Below are 22,254 nucleotides of genomic sequence, written 5' to 3'. Positions count from 1 at the left end.
AACAAGATGAAAATAGTTTGTCATTTCCTTTGCTCCAGGAAGGAAATGGTCAGCACTGGTTTTTGCTACTGCATGCATTTTGGTTTGGGGAGAGGAGAAACTAAGGTACAAAGAATAATTATTATCTGGGAATGGAGAGATGGCTTAGTGGTTAAGGTGTCTGCTTGCAAAGCCAAAGGACACAGGTTTGATTCCCAAGACCCACATAAGCTGGATGCACAACGTGGCACGTGCACCTGGAGTCTGCAGTACCTGGAAGCTCTGGCGCCCATCCCTTTCTCTATCTCTGCTTCTTTTTCTCACTCAAATAAATTAAATAAATAATAATATTATATTGTTTAATATCTTAGCCATTAAATATGACTATATAAATGTACCTAATAATAGTAGTATGGACTTATTTTCACTAATTCTTATTTAGCGTAGAAAATAATGTTATTCCTCACATAGATAAGAATCAGGCTAACACCCTGCAATGATTTGATTTACAGCTGTCTATGCTCTAGAGTGTGAAAACTTTCCATTTTTTTCAGGAAAAAAATGCAATTTATATTTTCTTTCAGGGAATATATTCTAACATAGTATGAATTATCTGTGAGAACTAACATACTTATAGTGTCCTTAACTAATGACTGTGACCCGAAGTCACATAATTACAGTATTAAAAATAAATTTCTTCACCTTCTGCAGCATAAAATACATTATATTTTTATGTGAAAATTTAGTTGACTTATTTTAAAACTAGCAATGTTATTTCATGAACATGCCATGTTGGGTAGATGATTAAATGATGGTTTTATCTCTACAGAGTTACAGGAACATTCACTATCCTTATAGCAAGACTGAAAATCACAAATCAATCATGAGTAGCACTAAAATATTTAGCCCTTGGGATTAGTACATGCTATTTTTGGACAAGTTACATAATGCAAGAGTGTATAATTTTTGAGGAAATTGTCAAAAAATTGTCAATGTCTTCCTAGACTAAAAGAAGGAGACATGTAAGGGAAAGGGTGGGTGGGTGAATCTAGGTTTCTTAGATATATCATTAAGCAAAACATGAGCACACTCTGTATTTATATCATCCATCAAATACTTTCATTTACTTCTCATTAATACTTGCATGCTTAATCATATATATTTATTCTCATAGACTTCCAAAGTGGTTTCCAAGTTTTACTACTGATTTGCCCTCACACCAAGTTACCCATTAGAGACAGTATTAAAGATCTAATGACTAAGCTAGGATTGACTTACTTCTCTGTGCAAATAACAAGTATCATTTCTAAAAACATTTTAAATATATATTGTGCAGTGACTTGTGAGTGAATTAAAACTTCCCCCTTTTTAAATATGGAAAAGATAGTTAACATCATCGACCTATTTACCCTAGAATCATGCTTTTAAGTATTCCTAAGCATACGACTAGACACGTGATGAATGCTGCTCCCTCATAAACACAGAATTGTTTTAAATTGTTTTTATGTTTATGGATATAAAATAATCAGCAATATATCCAATAATATTCACATATATGTCTGCGTATGCATGTTTGCATGCACGCAAACACACAGAGCCAGAAAATACTACAAATCATTTTCAATCTGAAACAAAAATGTTTCACATGATAGCCTTACTTAATCTATACCATTTCATCTTGTGGTGAAAATGTAAACCAACCACATAAACATTCGTATTGCACAAGAATTTTCCCTAAAGTGAAGAAGAAAATTAGCATGTTTTGATTCAGCAAAATCTTCACTGTATCATTGAATTGTCCTGATAAAAAAATTATCCTTTGGAAAATCTCACTGTGCCTTTGGAAGATCAAACTATAAGGAATTTCTCTTTTTATTTCTCACACATGTGTGTGTGTATGTGTGTGTGTGCATGTGTGTATGCATATACATATATATATACATATATACACATATATGTGTATGTATGTATATATACATTTATATATGTGTACATATATACATATATGTGTGTGTAAAAAATATATATATATATATGGAAGATCAAACTATAAGTGATTTCTCTTTCTCTTTCTCACACACGTGTGTTGTATACATATACATATATACATATATATGTACACATATATAATGAATTATTTAAGGCAAAAAAATAAAATTAGTGAATCAGCACAACGTCATAAAGTCAGGAATAACAGCTGTAGCAGGGGTGAGTTGTGGCATTATACTTGATGTTTCTTGAGACTGCAGATACCTGTAATAAACTTCCTTTAATTTCTTAACTCCTTCATAATAGGGCTATTTTATAAAGTTGACATATTGATAGAAGTGAATTAAAAAGTGGTATCTGCTTTCAGTTAGATGAATAAACAAACTCACAGCCATCACGCCAGGGGTAATTCGTTGTGAGTGTCACGCGTCAGCTCTTACCTGTCTTTGGCTCCACCGAGAAGTAGGGCTGCCCTTGGAGAATGCTGTAGACAACACGAGCGCTGTTTCCGTAGGTCGGGTCATCAGCATCTGTTGCTGTTACTTGCACCACTGATGTCCCTGGGTGACAATCCCAAACCCATGGAATTAAAATCGTCCTGCTATAATTGCACTGAACAACTAGTAAAACACTACAGACTCTCCACTTAAATTTATTTGTAATCTTTCAGTTATCTTCTTTCAAAGAAAGAAAGAAAAAAAAAAAAAGATCCAGTAATTTTTTGTACCAAACCCAAAGAGATAAAAAATATTGATGACATATAATAAGTCATAGAGAAATTAACTGGCAAAAATACTATTGATGATGCATGTTAGCGTGAGATAAACTGGGAACTAGACAGGACTGAAATATGAGCCATCTCACCCATGTCTCCTGGGTAGTTTTTCTGTGTTCCTTTTTTCTACTAAATCACTTGAACATATCTTAAAAAAAAAAAAATTACCAAACCTTCCTCAAGGAGAAAAAGCAAATTGACTTAAGAATCACATTATGTAGTCATGTTGGTATATGTTAAGATTATTTTTATTATACAGTTGCATATTCCAGATAAAAAGCATTTGGGGCTAGAGAGATGGCTCAGCGGGTGTTTGCTTATAAAGTCTGACTGACTGGCTATTACCAACATAAAACCAGATGCACAAAGTAGGCCATATATCTGGTATTCATTGGCAGTGCCAGGAGGTCATGGCGGGCCTATATTTTTGTCTCATAGTCTCTCTCTCTCAAATAAACAAAATATATATATATTTTTTTATTATTACGTAGAAACTGTATGGACACATCATGTGTTGGTACCATTAATTCCCTCCTCCATGCCCCAATTCCAGTGAGAGTTCTCCCCAATGGGATTGCTACTATTGACCGTGGAGTTGTGAGTTATGAGTTGTGAGACCAGCAGCCAGTCATTGGGGCGGGGGGGGGGGGGTGGGCGAAGCCACTGAATATTCCCTCCCACCCTGGGAGTCTTAACAGTCCTTCTGCCCCCCTCACAAGATCCCTGAGCCTTGGCGTGTGTGCTGTACGTCTACTTTAGTGTTGTGCTCTTAGCAGCTTCTGAAATTTCTGATTTTGTGCATTTTGAGTGTCCTCAGTGTCTGACACCAACATCCTGGAACTGGTCTGCAGGCTTACCATGGAGGTAGCGCTCTTGCTCCTCTTGTCTATTCATCTCTGTATTCACCTGAGCACTAATGCTAAGACACTTTTTACAAAGCACTTATGAGGGGAGGATATGGTGGGACACATGCCTTTAACCCCAGGCACTCTGGAGGCCAAGGCACGAGGATGACTGTGAGGTTTTTGAGGCCAATCTGAGAAAACATAGTAAATTCCAGGTCAGGTCAGCCTAGACTAGTGTGCAAGATGCAATTCAACTGCCCTCCCCAGCCCCCCCCCCAAAAAAAACAGCATTCATTACCACTGTTTATTGTGTATTTAGAACATAGTCTTCAAGATATTAAAAATATCCATGTTTGCATTCAATATATATTTATTTTCAAATCATCAATATACTTTTCATTCTATATTTGATAAGTAAGGGAAAGGCCACATCCTTTATGCTTTTTAAAGTCTGTGGTAGTTTGAAAGTATGGCCCCATAGACTCAGGTGTTCGTGATTAAGAATTAAGCTTATAACCTGAGTATCCAGCACCCTGAGAGTCAATAGTGTGGGTGGGTGACCTTGCCATACAGCAACAAAGCGTGTTGGGAGCGGACCTGAAGTCGTGGGCTGAGGAGTGAGAAGAACAGTTGAGAGCTGGGTGTGTGTGCTTGCTGGCTGCCAGTGGTGGTTCTCAACTTGATCTATGGAAATGAGCCCGCACCTTCACCACTGATGCTGTCCCAGCGGGATTTGTAAGCCTGGAATCAACCCTTTCCTCCTCTAAGGTATTTTTTGTTGGGTGATTGTCTTAGAAATGAGAAGCTGATTCCAGCAATGTCTTAAACTATATTCTGAATATAGGACATAAACTCTACTATAGGCTTTAAGAGGTACTTTGCATCTTTCTAAATGTATGGTCATTACTGTCCAGCATTTTGCAAAGCCATTTCATTTTTCAGGTTATGATCTACCTTACCAAGTCCATTTTCCTTAAAGTTAGTTAGAAACTGTAAAGTCATATACAATGATTATATATTATATTGTCTTTGATAAACTTAAGTGATAATGCCTTTTGGACACATAGTAGATCCATTAGAGTGATTAATAATTCTACTAGTTATAAATATCATAATAAATTATATTAATTAAAATATATTTTGTGTAATGCAAAATCTTTAATATGGTAATTGTTATGATGGTAGATTAAGTCCTGACTTACTACTTCATTTTTAAAGAAAAAAATGTAAACAAAATATGAGAACATAATTTTGGTAAATTGCATTTGGTACAATACAACTTTCTAAAATGTTTGTCAAAAATTTAATATATGTAATGTATATAACACACACTTTATTTGGGTTTTAAAGCATATAATTAGTTTATTGCCAATGACAAAAGCCTTCAAATATCAATCGTTGATTTATTGCTTTATACATACCACACCATTTTCTGAGAATTGAACATTTTATTAAAATGATTAGTCATAAAGTTATGCATCTTATGTTGATATCCATTGCTTTAATTTTAAATAATTTATATATCTTATTTTTATTTATTTACTTGAGAGAGAAGGAGGGAGGGAAAGAGAATGAGAATGGGTGTGCCATGGCCCACAGCCACTGTACATGAACTCCAGACACATGTGCCACCTTGTGCATCTGGCTTACATGCCTCCTGATGAATCAAACCTGGGTCCTTTGGCTTTGTAGGCAAGTGCCTTAACCACTTCTCCAGCCCAACTTTAAATATGTTTATTAGTCCAGTGATTTAATTTAGCATCAAGTAAATCCTAAAGATATTTGAAAATCATTTTCTAAAAAAGAACAAATTTTGCAACTACACTCTCCATCATATACTCTTCCCTACAAGACAATGTTGGGGGGAAGCGAATTAGCATGGCTTATTTTCAACGATTATGGAAGCTGTCAATAAAATATAATAATAAATACAAACTAAAAAAAGAATAATTTTTAACCCATTTCAATCATCTGAATAAACAATTTAAAGTTCCATATGTATATAACAGCGACGTTTGGTATTAAAGTAGAAACATCAAAATCAAAATAATACCTTAAGAGCTTCTAAAATGAAAGGTTGACACAAACCTAATTTGCAAAGCCAGTACAAGCTTGAGTGAGCCAGTGAGGTCTCCCCACAACGCTCATGAGCAGTGCATGTGTGAAGAGCAGTCAGCCTCGAGTGTGTTGTGCGCGAAAAATCAGCGCAGCCAATAAAAACACCCACAGAATGGCTTCTGCTCTGCGCAGGGCTCACGCTCAAATTTGTATTACAGAAGAAGAAAAAAAAAGCCTCAAAACGTAATTTACTAAACATTTAATAATTTGAGGAGAGAAAAAAAAAAAATTCCTCCTCCTCTTTTCTTCGAAATCCTCCAAAATCTTCCTGCCACGGCTACTACTACTGTGGCCAAGCAGGCCTGCCGAGAGGCCGGGGCAGCCGTGCAGGAGGGCGAGGGCCTGCCAGGGTGTGTGTCCTCACCCATGTGACTTCGTGGGATTCTCCTGCAGCTGCGGACATTTTCTAAGCACAAGTCCTGAATTTCTTTCATTCTCTGTATGTGTTTCTCTAGCACCTGGAGCCATGTGTATCAAAAAATAATTTAAAAAAAATGTTCTCTCTGACATTTGCAAAAGAGAGAAATTCAGTGTCACTAAATTTTGATCCTGGAAAGAAAACATATGACACTCGTCTGTTCGATCCTCTCCCCACTGAAGTACTTGCTGGTCAGGTCACTGAGTGAAGAAATGGTCTTTATTGCAAACCAGTCACATTGGCAAAAATGCCAAGTGTGATAACACAAGTTCTGGTAATATCTTATGGGAGCTTCCTCTTCTAATATTAAAGAGAGGGAAAAATAATAAATGCACAGACAAATCTGAAATCTTATATAGTCCCATACATAGATAGATATATACATACATACATGCATACACATATATATACATGTATATACACATATATACATACATACATGATATATTCACATGTAGTCATACATGCATGCATGAATACATGGTATAGATTTGTATAAATGGTGTATGTATATGCATATATATTATGTAAGATTAACTAGATGAAAACTCAGAAATATTGAAATAAATGGAACTTGAACCAGAATTTGTATTTGTATTTGGCATAACTTACAAACTCTCAGTTTTCTATCCGTTTTTATGTATCTCCAGCTAAGCATAGCTTTGCCATTGTAACAAACATATCAGTATCCCATTGTCAAGAGTATAGAATGACTGATTGGCGGTGGCATTTGGTGGAGATTTTGGGGGTCCAGCACACTCAACACAAGAACACAAAGCAGCAATCCTGATATTAACCCAACAGTCTTTTAGACACTGACAAGAGAAAGCCTTAACATCAGGAAATCATTATCCTATTAATACCCAAAGAGAAGCTTAAGTTCATCACAGGCTGTTTCTGGAAGCACTTTTATTGTTTTTAACCAATTTTTAAAGAATACATGTGAACATATTTTTAAAACAAATAAGTATTAAATGAAAAAAGACGTGTAGAAATAATTTCTTAAATACATCTTAGAGAGCTATATGATCCAAAAAAATATGAAATGGAAGAATATTTTCAAAAACCTGCTACTCTGCCCTCCATATATAATTGTGAATTCAGTGTTTGAATTCTGGCCTACAAGCATGTCTCAAATCCCCCCTTATTCTAATAACCATTATACATACATAAACATTTACAGTTGCACAAAAACTATGGACAGTATGCTCTTTACTTACCGACAGGAGACATTTCTGGAACTCCTGCCGTGTATGGGCCATCCAGAAATTTGGGTTCATTGTCGTTGATGTCCTGAATTTTGATAACAAACTCGGACTCGGGCTCCACGGGCTTGTTGGTGAGCCTGTCCAGCGCTTGCGCTCGGAGCGTGTAGTAGGCCTGTTCCTCCCGGTCCAGTCTCTTGGTAGCATGGATGTCCCCCGTGTTCTCATCAATAATGAAAATGGAACTTGCCCCTTCGCCTGACAAGATGTATTTGATGGAACCATCTCCTTTATCAACATCAGAGTGGAGCTGGTGAAAAATTCATGTGAGATGAGATTAACGTACAAGGCACCCAGTGATAGGGAGATATGTAAAATTCATTCTTATGTCAGGCAGCAGTACATGAAATTTTATTGTTCTTGGAAAAGATAAGCTGAGCGCTTATTGTGCACTGCAGAAAGGCTATTAGAATGTGTCATCTGGCACTGACAGCAAGATGATTCCATTTCTTCCTGCAAATAGTTTCATTTTCCAACGCATTTTTATCCCGTTCCAATGCAGGGGGCTGTAGCCGCTCTGTGCCATTCGGCCTGCCCTTCCCTGTTCTAGACGTCTCCTCGCAACTGGACGGAAACTGCACGCAGGCATACCTGGCTGATTTGATCTCCTTTCGTACTAAGGAACTCTCTACAGAACATTTGAACGGTTAGGTCTAATGTAGTGTGCAATTTACTCTCAGTGTGCCCCTATCTCTTGCCTCCACACCATGCTCCGACTCCTGCTCTCCTCTGTGGTTAGCCACTGTGGACGGCTGCCCGTCTCTACACCTCTTGTCAAATCCTGTTTGGTATTAAAAAAAAAAAAAATTGAAGCTGAGAAGTGGCTGCTCTCAAAAGGGGGAATTTTACATCAATACATGCAAGGACTTCATGCAAGCCTTTCTTAAACTACCAAGACCTGCCTCATGACCGTATGATTAACTCCACGCCAACAGCAGGGCAGAGCTTCCCGATTTGCATTTTCTATCTGGACGTGTCCACGCTGTATGTCAGGATGTGATGTGGAAGAGAGGATCCTTCCAAAACTTGAAAGCATTGCACACTTTCTGAACTTCATAACCTGAGCACCATAGTACTCAATCTTTCATTTCTACATTCTTTCATCCAACATAGCACATAGTCCTGGACTTTGGTTAATATGAATATAAAAACACAATTTACTAAATAACAAGATTTCCTACTGCCCTGCATAACTACATTTGCATTTACAGGAGATAAGGTGCAAAATAATATAGAACATAGAAAACCACTTTAGATGATGTGGCCAGAGTACATTTGAATCCTTCTCTGATGGCTATGCAGACTGTGGGTTTTTGTAGCAGATGGTTCTATAAGTGATTTCTACACTCCAATAGCTGTCTTGGTACTCTGCTTTCAGGTTACTTAAATGCTTGATTTAGTCTTCTTTGTTTCCAAAATTTTAGTCAGGAATGAATCATACACACACACACACACACACACACACACACACACACACACACAAATGACATTCTTATGCTGAAATGATGGCCCAGCAGTTAAGGCACTTGCCTGCAAAGCTTCAGGATCCAGCTTCAGTTTCCCAGTACCCACATAAGTCCAGATGCACAAGGTGACACATACAATTATCTCTCTCTTCCTCCTTCCCCACCCTCTCTTTCAAATAAATAAATATGTTTTAAATGACATTCTGGTATAAGTTACAACTTACTTGAGGGTGTGGCTATGGAATGTCCAGGTGGATGACTTGTGCTGTGTGTTCAGTTCATATATGAGTAAAGTTTATTCTTGTACTACAGTGACTTATGTTGTTATCTGAAATAACTATCAGGATGAATATGGCGTTTGTGTATTCTTCTAATTTAAGAACATAAGGACTACTGATGGGTCCCACATGCCATGTCTTTTATGCTCCGTGACTTCTAGGTGACGGTAATGACACATGAGGAAACCGAGGCAAGGGAGAAGTGCCTTGCCTGACGTGACACAGCCTGCTCTCGGTAGCACTGGCTGATTGCCGTGAGGCCCAGGTCCACACTGCCTATCACGAGAGCCTGCCTCTGGGCTCAGGACTGCTGTCTTGTGCAGTAGAGACACAAAGTGAGGCTGCTCCGGAGACCCTGGGGAAAGGAGGGAGCAGCCGATCTACACCTGACTGCTCTCCACTGCTCAAACTCCAAGCTTCAGGGGGTTTCCATCTACGCCTCGGTGAACACTGAAAATCCCTTCCTTGCCATTAAATAACAATAAACTGTACCACATGCAGCCACACCCAACAAGTTATTTAGTACTGATGTAAAGCCAGAAGACAGATGGAAAAGTCATCTTAAAACAGGTTACTAACATGCTCCTTAATTCACTTTTCAACGTGTTGCCCTCGTAACTCTGTTTCCATCTGACCTCTGATGTTTTATAATGTTTTAAAACTTTTCACTTGATCTGAAAGTTCTCAATCTCCAAGTTTTACTATTTCAAATTGTGTATCCTGCTGTAATTGCCAGGCATTATGTCCCCTAGATAAACATGAATAATGTAGGCACCCCATCACGTGTGCTGAGAATATGCTGAGATGCGGCACCACCTCGCATGTTCTCAGTAAAGGTGGCTCGTAAAGACTTCGGCATTAAGACATACAGGGGCTTGGCAAGGTGTTTTACAGTGGTGCCACCAATAGTAGGTGCCTACTTACTGAGGCAACAGTTGCAGGGTATACATTTATTTCAAACATGCATTTCAAATGTACAGGAAGCATATCTGTGCTGAGAAACCATCTTGTAGTGGGGCTTTTCAACGTTAACTGGTGGTTCTTTCATTTCACTTTCTGGCCTTTTCAGCATGAAACATTAACATTAAGCATGAAAAAAAAAAAAAGATATTTCGGGCTGGAGGCATGGCTTAGTGGTTAAGGCATCTGCCTGCAAAGCCAAGGACCCAAGTTATATTCCCCAAGACCAGATGCACAAGGGGGCACTCATGTCTGAAATTTGTTTGCAGCAGCTGGAGGCCCTGGCACTTTCATTCTGTCTCTCTCTCTCTCTGTCTCTCTCTCTCTCATTCTCTCCTTCTCCCGCTTTCTCTATAAAATAAATTAATAAATAAAAATAGTATCTATATATAAAGAAAAAGATATTTCATTGCTTCCCATAGTCTGTGTTTTCTCGCATTTTGTAGAGGAGTCCTCGTGCTGTGCATGCCAAGTTGGCTGGCTCTTAGCTCTTAGAGGCTTCACCTGCTGCTCCCTTCTTCCTTTACACACACTGGGACTATATATGTCTGTACCACGGCATCTAGCTTTACCCGGGCTCTCGAGGTCCAAATTCAGGAACTCATGCTTGCACTGCATGTGATCTATCCTCTGAGCACTGAACGCCTTTCACACTAGAATACTGTCATCAACCTCTTCCAAATTCTCCACAAACCACTGGATGGTAGTATACGTGGCAGATTCATAATCAACTATGAAAATACTAGCTTCTATTTCAATTGCCATCATCTTAGCAAATCCCAAACAAAGCATTCATGGTGTACACCCACGCTGTATGCACGCGGTATGTTTTCAAGGTGTTTACTCAGGATGTGTATTCATGGGTGAGTTCATGGTGTGTATCCATGATGGATAGCCATGGTATGTATTCATGTTGCGTACCCATAATGTATATTCATGGTGTGAAGAGCTCATGGTGTGTGCTCATGATGCATGACCATCATGTATCTTCTTTGTGTGCACCCATGGTATATATATATTCATGGTGCTTACTAGTTATAGTGTGTACTCTTGGTGCATATTCATGGTGTGAACTCACAGTGCATACTCAGGACGTATAGTCATGGTGTGTACTCATGGTATCTACTCATGTTGTAGACTCATGGTGTGTGCTCATGATGAGTCATGGTATGTAGTTATAGTGTTTCCAAATGAAGTGTGCCCATGGTGTGTGCCTTGTGGTGTGTGTTCTTAGTGTTTTCTCACGGTCTGCATTCCACAGAGCACTGGACAAGCCACACTGTACTTTCCTGTGCACATGTTTTTGGTCTTAGGAGAGAGGGCCTACATGGAGATGGACTTTCTTTTCACTCCTCTGTTTCCCAGCTCTTCCAATGTATACACACACACACACACACACACACACACACACACACAGAAAATATACAAAAGTGTTTGAAACATCTGACTTGTACAAAGACTTGTGTGTCTTTGGAAATCATAATCTCTGCTTTTCATCAATTTCTGTATACACTGTTTATTTTGAAATTTGTGATGTGAAATCAAAACGGAAAATAGAGCAACAACATACTGCAATCCTGATTATTTCCTGTCACCTCTAACCAGAAAAGGCCAGCTAGGAATAACTTGCCCAAGCATTTAAAACCCATCCTCTTGAAATGATATCTAAGGATGGAAAAAACATTCCTCACTTGAGAAGAATGAAGGTAAAACTCCATTAGGTATTATGTAATATATTTTCTTTCCTCGACCTTCTTCTTGGCTAGCTTTGCAATTTTAGTTATGATCTTTACTTTATTCCTGACTTTATCTTTACTTTATTCCACCTGCTGGAAAATGGAGAGAAACGGGCACCCACTGGAATTTCAGTGATCCATTGTGTCCAGTGTTAAACATAATATGGTAGAGTGTGATTGATAAAGGTAAATTAGTTTAGGATTTAGCTCTACTTTCTAACATTTTCATGTCACAAAAGAAAATAAATCTAGACATGAGATGAAATTATCTGAAGTGAATTAATATTTATCATAAAATTTTTGACACTCAAAATAACATTACACTGTAGCCTCTGGCATATTCACTGACTCCTACCTAACAATGACGGTCATAATGACAGCTCCATAGCTGTTTTTTCTTGTAGGGAACATTGAAGTAACAAAAACCATAGAAATTCACAATGATGCAAGTAAAATCTTGCAATGTTAGTAGATTTGTGAGTCCCTCAAAAAGAATAGACTAATGATGGTTAAGTAAAAAAAAATACTCCTCTGAAGGGCAATGATGGCACACCTGTGAAGCCAGCACTCAGGACTAAGGCCAGAGAATCACGGGATTGAGACCAGCCCTGTCTATATGAGCCTTTGTGTTAAAAAGAAACAACCATTCCAAGCATGGTGGCACATGCCTTTAGTCGAGGCACTGGGGAGGCAGAAGTAAAAGGATTGCTGTGAATTCAAGGCTAGCCTTAGACTACATAGCAAATTCCAGGTCAGCTTGGGCTAGTGTGAGACCCTACCTCAAAAATTTCTATATGTATGTATACGTGTATATACACACACACATAAATTCCTCCATTAAGCAGTTCTTTAATCTATTTGAGAGTATTTTATGTTAAACATTAGCCAAAGAATCTAAAATCAATGTTAGATGACTGATTGATTTATTGTACATTACTGAATTTTAGAAGTTAAAGCAACATATTTCAGATTGCTCAAACCCATGAAAGTAGTTTTATTAAATTTTTATGAGTTTGACATCATAAGTATAGAGGGTAGGTTTAAACAATGCTTGGCATAAGATACTATTCAAATATACACATTACATACAAATTTTCTTTTCTCATTATGCCTTTTAATAAATATTTTCCACATGCCACTAGGCACCTTGTAATTATCAGGCTGGTGAGGAAATATTGAAGATGGAAACAAGTGTATGAGTAATTTCTTTCTGGCTGAAGTATTCCTAATTTATAATTATCACTGTGGTCCAGGATAATGGAACATAATTTGCTTGTGAAGCATCTTTGATTAAGATGTGTGGTTTAAGAAGTTTAGATATTAATTATAACACACAGAGGAGCAAATGGAAGAGCTGTGAGTCAGGAAGTGCATAGGACTGATAAAATGGACAAGGAAATCACATTCCTTTTCTTAGGCAAACAATGCATGAAATGAGAGGATTCTCAGATTGTTTTCACTGATGGAGTAAGTTCACAGTAATCTAGTTGTGATCCAACTTCTTGTTGTCATTGTTGTTTTTGATCGTTTACTTAGCAGAGTGACCCAGCTTCAAGGTTAACACAAGGAGTCACAGGATGGGTACTGCTGATACCTCTCTACTGCGCACCATGCTATGGTCTCCACCGTTCCTAAACTCCAGTTTATTCATCTGTTGCAGATCCATATCTGCAAACGTTCACTTGTTTTGAATGTTGAAGTGTGTATAGAATGGAATGGTGCCTGTGGATGTACTATTGTAAAATAAAACTTCCTCTCCATATGTATAAGCTTGCAAACAATGGTACAATAGAAACATCCATGATCCTGAGGGAAAACTCTCTGGCTTCTTTTTTTTTAAAGCATGTACATCAGAGCCTATGGTGTGGTTACTCAGGGCTTGTTCATGAGGGAGGAGAAGACAGGAAGTCTTAAAAACAGTATCCCCTCTTCCTCACAGCTCCATTTGCCTCCCTGAAGAAAACTTCACAACCCGGAGCTGACTCTGTCTCTGAATGCTTTCTTCAGGCCATATGTTAATGTGCTCATCTCTTGGGAAGTCTGTCTACAGTCAAATTGTGAATGATTAAAATTGTACGAGAGGCTTGAGTCCTCCCTTACTGCACCCCCAGCACTTTATGTGGTAGAACTCGGGGGAGAGCATTGCCTTGATTGCTCAGTGATGACCTCCAGACTTGCAACAGAAAGGCAGCTAAAAGCAAACTCTCTGAAATGCTAGGCCATTCTTCTCAGGAGACAGCTATTGACTTTTGCCTTGTAAACTGAGGCTGGCTTCACAGACAATGTTCATTACTGACGCTGAGCATCACCATGACTAGGGCTTTCTGAATATGTCCTTTGGTCCAAGTAGAGATCTGGAGACGAACAGCTTAGCAAGTTAATGTTAATTTATAGAGTAAACTCTGCTCACCTAAACATAACAATGAAAAATAATAGGAGCTTTTTTGAATGTAAATTACTCATTTTTTCTTATTAAATCATATAAAATGGTTAGGACTTCACATACATGATTAGGAAACAAATAAAGGTACAAAATAAATGAAATCCATGAACAGAAATAGCCTTCGTCCTTCCTCTCAAACTACTAGGAAAGTCTGGGCCAGTGAATAAAATCTTACGTGAGAACTCTAGAACTCTTTGACAAGTTTCCAGGTCGCAATCCTGTACCACTAGTTCCCTGTCCTAACTTCAGCGATGCCATTTGGCACGAGGCTGGAAGAAGGCTGTCTGGGGAGATCATCTGTCAGGTGTTCACAGGTATTTCGCACCTGGCATCTTGGAGGAGGCATACGCACACACTCCTGGCTGAGGGTAATACAATGATGTGCTTGGAACACATGTCCTGGAGTGCTCTGCATGGCACTTCCTTGCTCTATGTGATAGAAATATAATATAAAGTCTGCATTTGCGGAGAAAAGTTTACCACTTGTAGAATCTAAAAAGAGGATTGTCTAGAGTATTTTTTTCCCCATCAAATTGAAGAGTACTGTGTGTCCAAAATGAACCAAGGGAAGCCAGTTTCTAGAACAAAGGTAAGGGCGGACAAGTGACAAGTAGATCCATGAATCAACACAGAGAATCAGAATAAACCCAAGAGGATGACCTACAGTGAGGACCTCGTTCTTGCAACAATTACTGCTATGAGTAAGACTTCTCCAAAAGGACCTGTGCGAAATGCCTTCCCTTTTCCAGATCTCCCCTAAAGCTCAGCAACTACAGATTAGCCCAGGCTACACTGGCTTGAAACCTTCTTCCATTAGCCAACCCTATTTCCTCCTCTTTCCACTCTTTTTTTAAGTTTATTTTTATTTTATTTTAATTTTTTTTATTAGTTTTCTATTCTGCAAGTACAGGCAGTTTGGTGCCATTATTAGGTTCATCCGTGACCTACCCCCTCCCCATTGGCCCCTCCTTGTTGAGGTATATGGGTCATGCATTGTGGAGTTAGCCCACAGTTATGGGTACAATAAATGTCTGCATATCATGACCCAACATGTGGCTCTTGAGTGCTTTTCCAAACGTTGTTTCAGACTACCACCACCGACTCCCACTGCCTCAGGGTCTTTCCGGGGGATCTAACTGGCTATGCTGACATGCTCAATGATGGAGAAAAGGTGATGTTTCTCACACACACACATCATCGCCTCACTTTCAGATGATAGTGACAGAATGGGACCAGTAAAATTTGGAAGGAGACGTGTATATCAGAGGAACAGAGGAAACAGAGGCTGCATGACAAAATTGATGAAAGTTACAGAGAACCATTAGTTCCTTTGGTAGAAGCTGACATACTCCTGTCTGTCACAGGTGCCCAAGTACTTTGTTATTCAGGAATTTCACAATCTCAGGGAACCCAGGGACCCAACCTGCATTGTTTTCTCCTCAGCTACAACCCTCCGGGGTGAGTGTCTTATGTCCACACAAGTGATATGATGCTCAGAAGCCCTGCAGAATAATCCAATCATAACATCCATCAATGGGCCAGGCTTTCTCATTTGTCTAAGTTCTATGGGTCAAATTATTACAGACTCAAGGTAAGATCCACTGGTCTCAAAGGAAATAACGAAAACCAATTGCATCTGAGGAAAATGTTCTTGCCCTATACTGATTATATCACTTTGAAAGACAGGAGATAAATAGGTTTATTAACTAGATATCAAGGAGAGAAAATAAACATGTGGAATTTGGACAAACATGTGTTGGCGTTATTTTAATAAACCCTAAGATATCCTGGGAGGAAAAAATAAACCAAGCTGAACTGGCAGGACTCTGTGAGATATGAAAATGTCACACCTCAAATACAGCAGTTGTAAGTTGTATTTCTAGGACCATGATACAACTTAAATAGTCCAGGAAGAACTAAGACATGTTTCATCTTCAATGCCGAACAATATGAAAATTAATGAGGACAATGGAGCCTGGGGAGAGATTGCTCAGTGGTTAAAGTCACTTGCTTGCAAAGTCTGCTGCCTTGGGTTTAATTCTGCAGGATTGATTTAAAACCAAATGTAAAAAGTGGCACATGTGTCTGTTTTTAATTTGCAGTGGAAAGAGGACCTGATATGTCCATATACACATTCTCTCACCTTATCGCTTTCTCTTTCTTACACGCACACATTCTCTCTTAAAAAAAATTTTTTTAGTAATTAATGAGGACAAAACCTCTCCGTAGAACTCAGGAACTCCACTTCTGTATGTGTACTGGCCTGAAATTCTGGCCTTTCCACACATGATACTGATCAGACTGTTTAGTACCTTGGGCATAAAATTCCCCATAAACCAATATAATGAATTTACTAAAACATGACAAAAAAAAAAAACAATCACACTATACAGAATATTTTTTAAACAGATATCAATTATTTCCTGTCTATTTGTAGTTCTATTTCTTATATGAAATTACATCTATCCCATTTTAATACTTCTCTGTTCACCAATATTTTTTTCTAAATATATGCTGTTTTAAAATAAAATTTAAATAAAGTAATACATGGAATAGAAACTGAAAGAGTGTAGTGAAGGGAGACTGTTAAAAAGACGTCACTAGAAAATATACTACTGAGTTTTCTAAGACGGACTACTGGATTTCTATCTTTGAATATAGTTTTTATCTTAAATTTTTCTTCTAATGTCATAATATAGATGTAATGACAGAAGAACCGGCCAAGCAAAACTGGATTAACAACACCCTCGTTTGACCAAGGTTGATTTTTGTAACATTTTGTTTAGCTTTCCAACCGATGAGATTCAGATTCTGAAACAGCAGCTGGCTGCCTGAGGTATATTCTTAACTGCCACATTCGCTTCCCTGTAGGACTGTTCACGCGTCCCACACGAGAACCCATCAGGGAGCTCCCCCGGGGCCCTTCAGCCCGTCAAAGTGCAGTTCAAGAGGGGTGATGCAAGCTCTTCAACAACATGGTGAGAATCACAAAGGAGGACCAGGATGTTTTTTTGTTTTTTTTTTTTGAGTAGGTTCTCACTCCAGCTCAGGCGGACCTGGAATTCACTGTGTAGTCTCAGGGTGGCCTTGAACTCACAGTGATCCTCCTGCCTCTGCCTCCCATGTGCTGGGATTAAAGGCCTGGGCCACCACGCCCTGCTCAGAATCATTTTTTAAACCGATTGGTGTTTGTGTTATGTAACAGTGGGCAAAAGCCAAGGGACAGAGGTTCTGAGGCCCTGAAGGCCTCCAGTGTTGGCCAGATGGGTTGTTAGTGCATGAACACAGAAGAGTGACAAATGCCCAAGCAGCCAGGAAATATGGCCTCAGCGTTTCAAGTAAACTGTAGATACAACCCTAGACGGGGTGAGTAAGTTTTACGTGTAGGTTACTATTTTCATTTAAAATTATTTCTGGGGTTGGAGAGATGGGTTAGAGGTTATGGCACTTGCCTATGAAGACTAAGGACCTAGGTTAGATTCTCCAGGTCCCATGTAAGCCAGATGCACATGGTAGTGGATACATCTGGAGTTCGTTTGCAGTGGCTAGAGGCCCTGGCATGCCATTCTCTCTCTCTCTAATAAACAAATAAATGAAAATAAAATCTTTAAAAAAATAATTTCTGGGTTGAAAATATAAGACTGTATAGTTATCTTTTAAATATTTACTTGTTTACATATTTGAAATAGAGAGAGGGAAAGAGTGAGTATGGGTGCACCAGGGTTTCCTGCTGCTGCAAATTCCATACACATGCACTACTTTGCATGTCTGGCATTATGTGGGTACTGGGGAATCAATCCTGGACAGTCAGGCTCTGCACACAAGCGCCTTTAACCACTTAGGCATTTCTCTAGACCAAGACTGTATAGTTATGCCAGGAGGAACCACCAAGAATGTTTAAGTGCGTGTTGGGAAGATGGCTTATGAGTTAAAGGATCTTGCTTGCTAAGACTGCCAGCCTGTGTTCAATTCCCAAATGACACACTTAAGGCAGATACAAAAACTGGCACAGTGGGCTGGAGAGATGGCTTAGTGGTTTAGGTGTTTGCCTACAAAGCCAAAGGACCATGGTTCAGTTCCCCAGAATCCACATAAGCCAGATGTACAAGGGAGCATATATGTCTGGGGTTTATTTGCAGTGGCTGGAGGCCCTGGTGTGCCCATTCTCTCTCTCCTTCTCTCTGCCTTTCTCTCTCTCTCTCTGTCTCAAATAAATTAATATAAAGCTTAAAAATAAAATTTGGCACAAGTCTTTCCTGACCCACCTACACACACATACACTTTCAAATGAAAAAAATTATGTAAAATATTAATATTAATACATACACACACACACACTCATAACTCTTATATATATATTTTATATACATACATACATACATACATACATACATACATACATATATATAATCTTTCAGGGATCATACAGAATTGTTTATTCTCAGAAAATTCCAAAGATATATTTTGAAAGATTCCTTTCTTAGTTTTTTGTTTGATTTGGTTTGTTTTTTCCAGTTAGGTTCTCATTGTAGCCCAGACTGTCCGGGAATTTAGTCTCAGGCTGGCCTCCAACTCACAGTGATGTGCCTACCTCTGCCTCCAAAGTGCTAGGATTAAAGGCATATACTACCACACCTGGCTCTTACTTTTTAAAATCTATGTACGTATGTGTGTGTGTGTGTGTAGTATGTGTGTGTGTGTTATTACGGTGTTGGTGCATGCCCATGTGTGTGCAAATGCATAGACCTCGTATATATGCTCACTCTGGAGACGACGTATGCTCTTACTCAGCCGGGAGTTACCATCAGTGGCCCTAGTCATGTCCTCAAAGCCCGCACTTGTCCTATGGAGGGCCTGCCGCGGCCAGCTTCATTATTATGGTTAAAGGAAGGTTCTGGGCTGGAGAGATGGCTTAGCAGTTAAGCGCTCGCCTGTGAAGCCTAAGGACCCCGGTTAGAGGCTCGGCTCCCCAGGTCCCACGTTAGCCAGATGAACAAGGGGGCGCATGCATCTGGAGTTCGTTTGCAGAGGCTGGAAGCCCTGGCGCGCCCATTCTCTCTCTCTCCCTCTATCTGTCTTTCTCTCTGTGTCTGTCGCTCTCAAATAAATAAAAAATTTAAAAAAATAAATAAATAAAGGAAGGTTCTGGAAAGCTGAGTCTTACAGTCTCTAACCTGTCACCCCTCATCACCCTCTTCACTGTTCAGTCATTTCCCCATCCGTGGAAGATTTCTTTCTGTAATTTCAAACTATCGACTTAGCAATGGTTTTTACAGAAAACCTTCCATTTCTGGGCACTGTGTTGGCTTACCTATACCAGTTTGCAGTTTTCTTATGATAATTCAACAGAAGAAATTAGTTTGCAATTTGAAACTTGATTTCAAGAATATGTAGAGAATATGTTTAAAGGATCTTTCAATAAAAAGTGTGGCCTAAACATACAAGTCTCAGAAGATATACATCCACTTATTTAAAAGGGCATGTTGGGGCTGGAGAGATGGCTTAGTGGCTAAGCACTTGCCTGTGAAGCCTAAGGACCCTGGTTCAAGGCTCAATTCCCCCGGACCCATGTAAGCCAGATGCATAAGGTGCACATGCATCTGGAGTACATTTGCAGTGGCTAGAGGCCCTGGCGTGTCCATTCTCTCTCTTTGTCTGCCTCTTTCTCTGTCTGTCAATTTCAAAAAAATAAAAATAAATAACAAAAAAATTTTAAAGGGCATGTTGTGAATAGTATTTGTATTTTATTTAAAACGCTATGCACAATCCCAATTAGCCTCAGTTACAAATGTGCACATTAAGAAACACATTTTTTTTTCTCTGAAATGTGTACTATATATCTAGTCGATACCCCAGCCTGCTCTGCCCTATTTTAGACACATGGTTAACATGTATGATTTCATGTCAATTCAAACTGCCACAATCTCTGCACAGCAGCATGTTGAAGATAACAATATTATCATATTGACCTATTACTGAGGGATATTAAGTCAGGAAAGTATGACTCCAATGCATGATTTGGGCAAATGTTTGCACCCTTGTTATAAATGTTGTTTCTATCTACTATGAAATCTTTTGCTGTAGCAAAAAAAAGAGGATTCCCAGTGAATTTATTTTACAGTGTCCATGACTACAAAAAAAGAAAGGAAGGAAGGAAGGAAGAGAGAGAAAATGGAAGGAAGGAAGGAAGGAAGGAAGGAAGGAAGGGCTGTAGAAACGGCTTAGCAATTAAAGCACTTGCAAATCCAAAGCCAAAGGATCCAGGTTCAATACCCCAAGACTCATATAAGCCATATGGACTAAGTAGCAAACACATCTGGAGTTCATTTGAATGGGCTAGAGGCCATGGAATACCTGTCCGCTCAACCGTCTCTATCCATCTTTCTCTCTCAAATAATTAAATAAAAATAAAATATTAAAAAAGAAAAAAAGAACTACCTCAATGGTCATGTAATTTATAAAATATAAATAATTCATAATCATTGAACTGGTTAACACTGGATAGCCATATTCCACATAGTGAGACCATTTTAGTAACAAACTATAACAGATAGTTTCTGTGAATAATTGAGCTACTAATCTAATTTTAATTCCCATCCCTTCTGTTAAACAAGATAATTTTTCTGTGTCTTCCATATCTTTTTATATTCCTTTACTTCCTATTTACAATGTCAACTTTTATCCTTTCTGCTTCTTCATGATCTTTTAGATCACTTTTTATTTAAATGACTAATACTAGCAGTAAACATTTTCTGAGTGTAATCAAAAGGTCTGACAGTGTAGTGAATAGGTCTTTGATTTTTCTAAACAAGTTTTGGTGCAGGGATTAATATTCCAATTTTATGCATGAGAAAATTACAATTTAGAAGGATTAGTGCATCTTTCCAAGCTCTTATGATATTTTTTCCAGACTTGAATGGAGGTTGTTATGAAGAAAAATAGTCTGTATTCCATTTCTCTAGAGTACACTACATATGCCCATTCATACGCCCAACTTCTCTCTCCAAAAAGATACACTTGAATAGTGCTGATTCTTGTACTTCCACATGGAAAAGAAATCCACCCATTATTCATCAAAATGTGAATTCAGAACTAGGAACGCTCTCACCACTGCCCCGCCCCCAACCAGAACCTTTGATCTTCATTCACAAACAGTTATCTTCATTTCATCCCCGAATGGCCAGAATCCATGTTTGTTTAAAACAGGAATTATTATCACAATGTACACTTGTATAGTCATCTCCTTAGAAGCAAATTATTCCCTCCTGGTAAGAGTGGAGAGGGGAGGAGGAGTTCACTGAGGTTCAAAATGAAGTTATAAGAACTCACAAGAAAGTTACAAGGCTCATGTGCGCCCTCCCCAAGATTGCATAGTCAGGAAGTAATTGCTAGAAGGGAAGAGGCCCATCTGTGAGGCATCATCTTGATACACTCAGGTTCCTGTAGGGAACCCCAGTAATTTCACAAGTTCAACAAGTTAGATTTGGTAGGAATTATGTTTTTGTCCTGTTTTTGGTACCTTATTTAAGGTGAATGGATGTTTGCCCAGAACATCTCCCCAGGAAATTCAGAGACCTTAACAACAACAACAAAAGAAGCAACCAAAAATTAAGTAATTTGACAAGCCTTCAATTGGTTCCCATAATTTAACATCTGTAGCACATAGTGCTTATAAATAATTTCCCATGCTTCTTACTAAAACAGAATAACTTTATCCCTCATCTCAGATTTCTCCCTAGACAATCTCATGGTAGATATCAGGTTTGGGTTCAGTATATTCAACATTATGATCTTGTTAGCTATAATATTTCACACCATAGCCCTATATACTACTTTAAAAGAAGAAAATATGAACCTTTAAAGAAGTATCTACTTCTTTCTGAGAATACACTACATTAAAAAGATGCATCTTAACCACGGATAGAATGTGATTTTCATATATATATATATATATATATATATATATATATATATATATATAT

General features: G+C 38.6%; 1 protein-coding gene across 3 annotated transcripts in view; it reads right to left on the bottom strand.

The window, feature by feature from the left end:
* Positions 1–22,254, bottom strand: part of Cdh7 (cadherin 7) — a 142,767-nt gene that overhangs the window by 70,099 nt on the left and 50,414 nt on the right. For all 3 annotated transcript variants that reach the window (XM_045135331.1, XM_004654809.2, XM_045135332.1), the window contains exons 3-4: positions 7,345–7,639; positions 2,409–2,528 (exon numbers count right to left, since the gene is read on the bottom strand). In XM_045135331.1, the coding sequence (XP_044991266.1) occupies positions 2,409–2,528; positions 7,345–7,639 (415 nt within the window). The remainder of the gene's footprint in view (positions 1–2,408; positions 2,529–7,344; positions 7,640–22,254) is intronic.

This window comes from Jaculus jaculus, chromosome 15 (genome assembly GCF_020740685.1).
Source record: "Jaculus jaculus isolate mJacJac1 chromosome 15, mJacJac1.mat.Y.cur, whole genome shotgun sequence".
Lineage (NCBI taxonomy): Eukaryota > Metazoa > Chordata > Mammalia > Rodentia > Dipodidae > Jaculus > Jaculus jaculus.
Note: the sequence above shows the minus strand (reverse complement) of the source record. Positions and strands in the feature narration are given on the sequence as shown.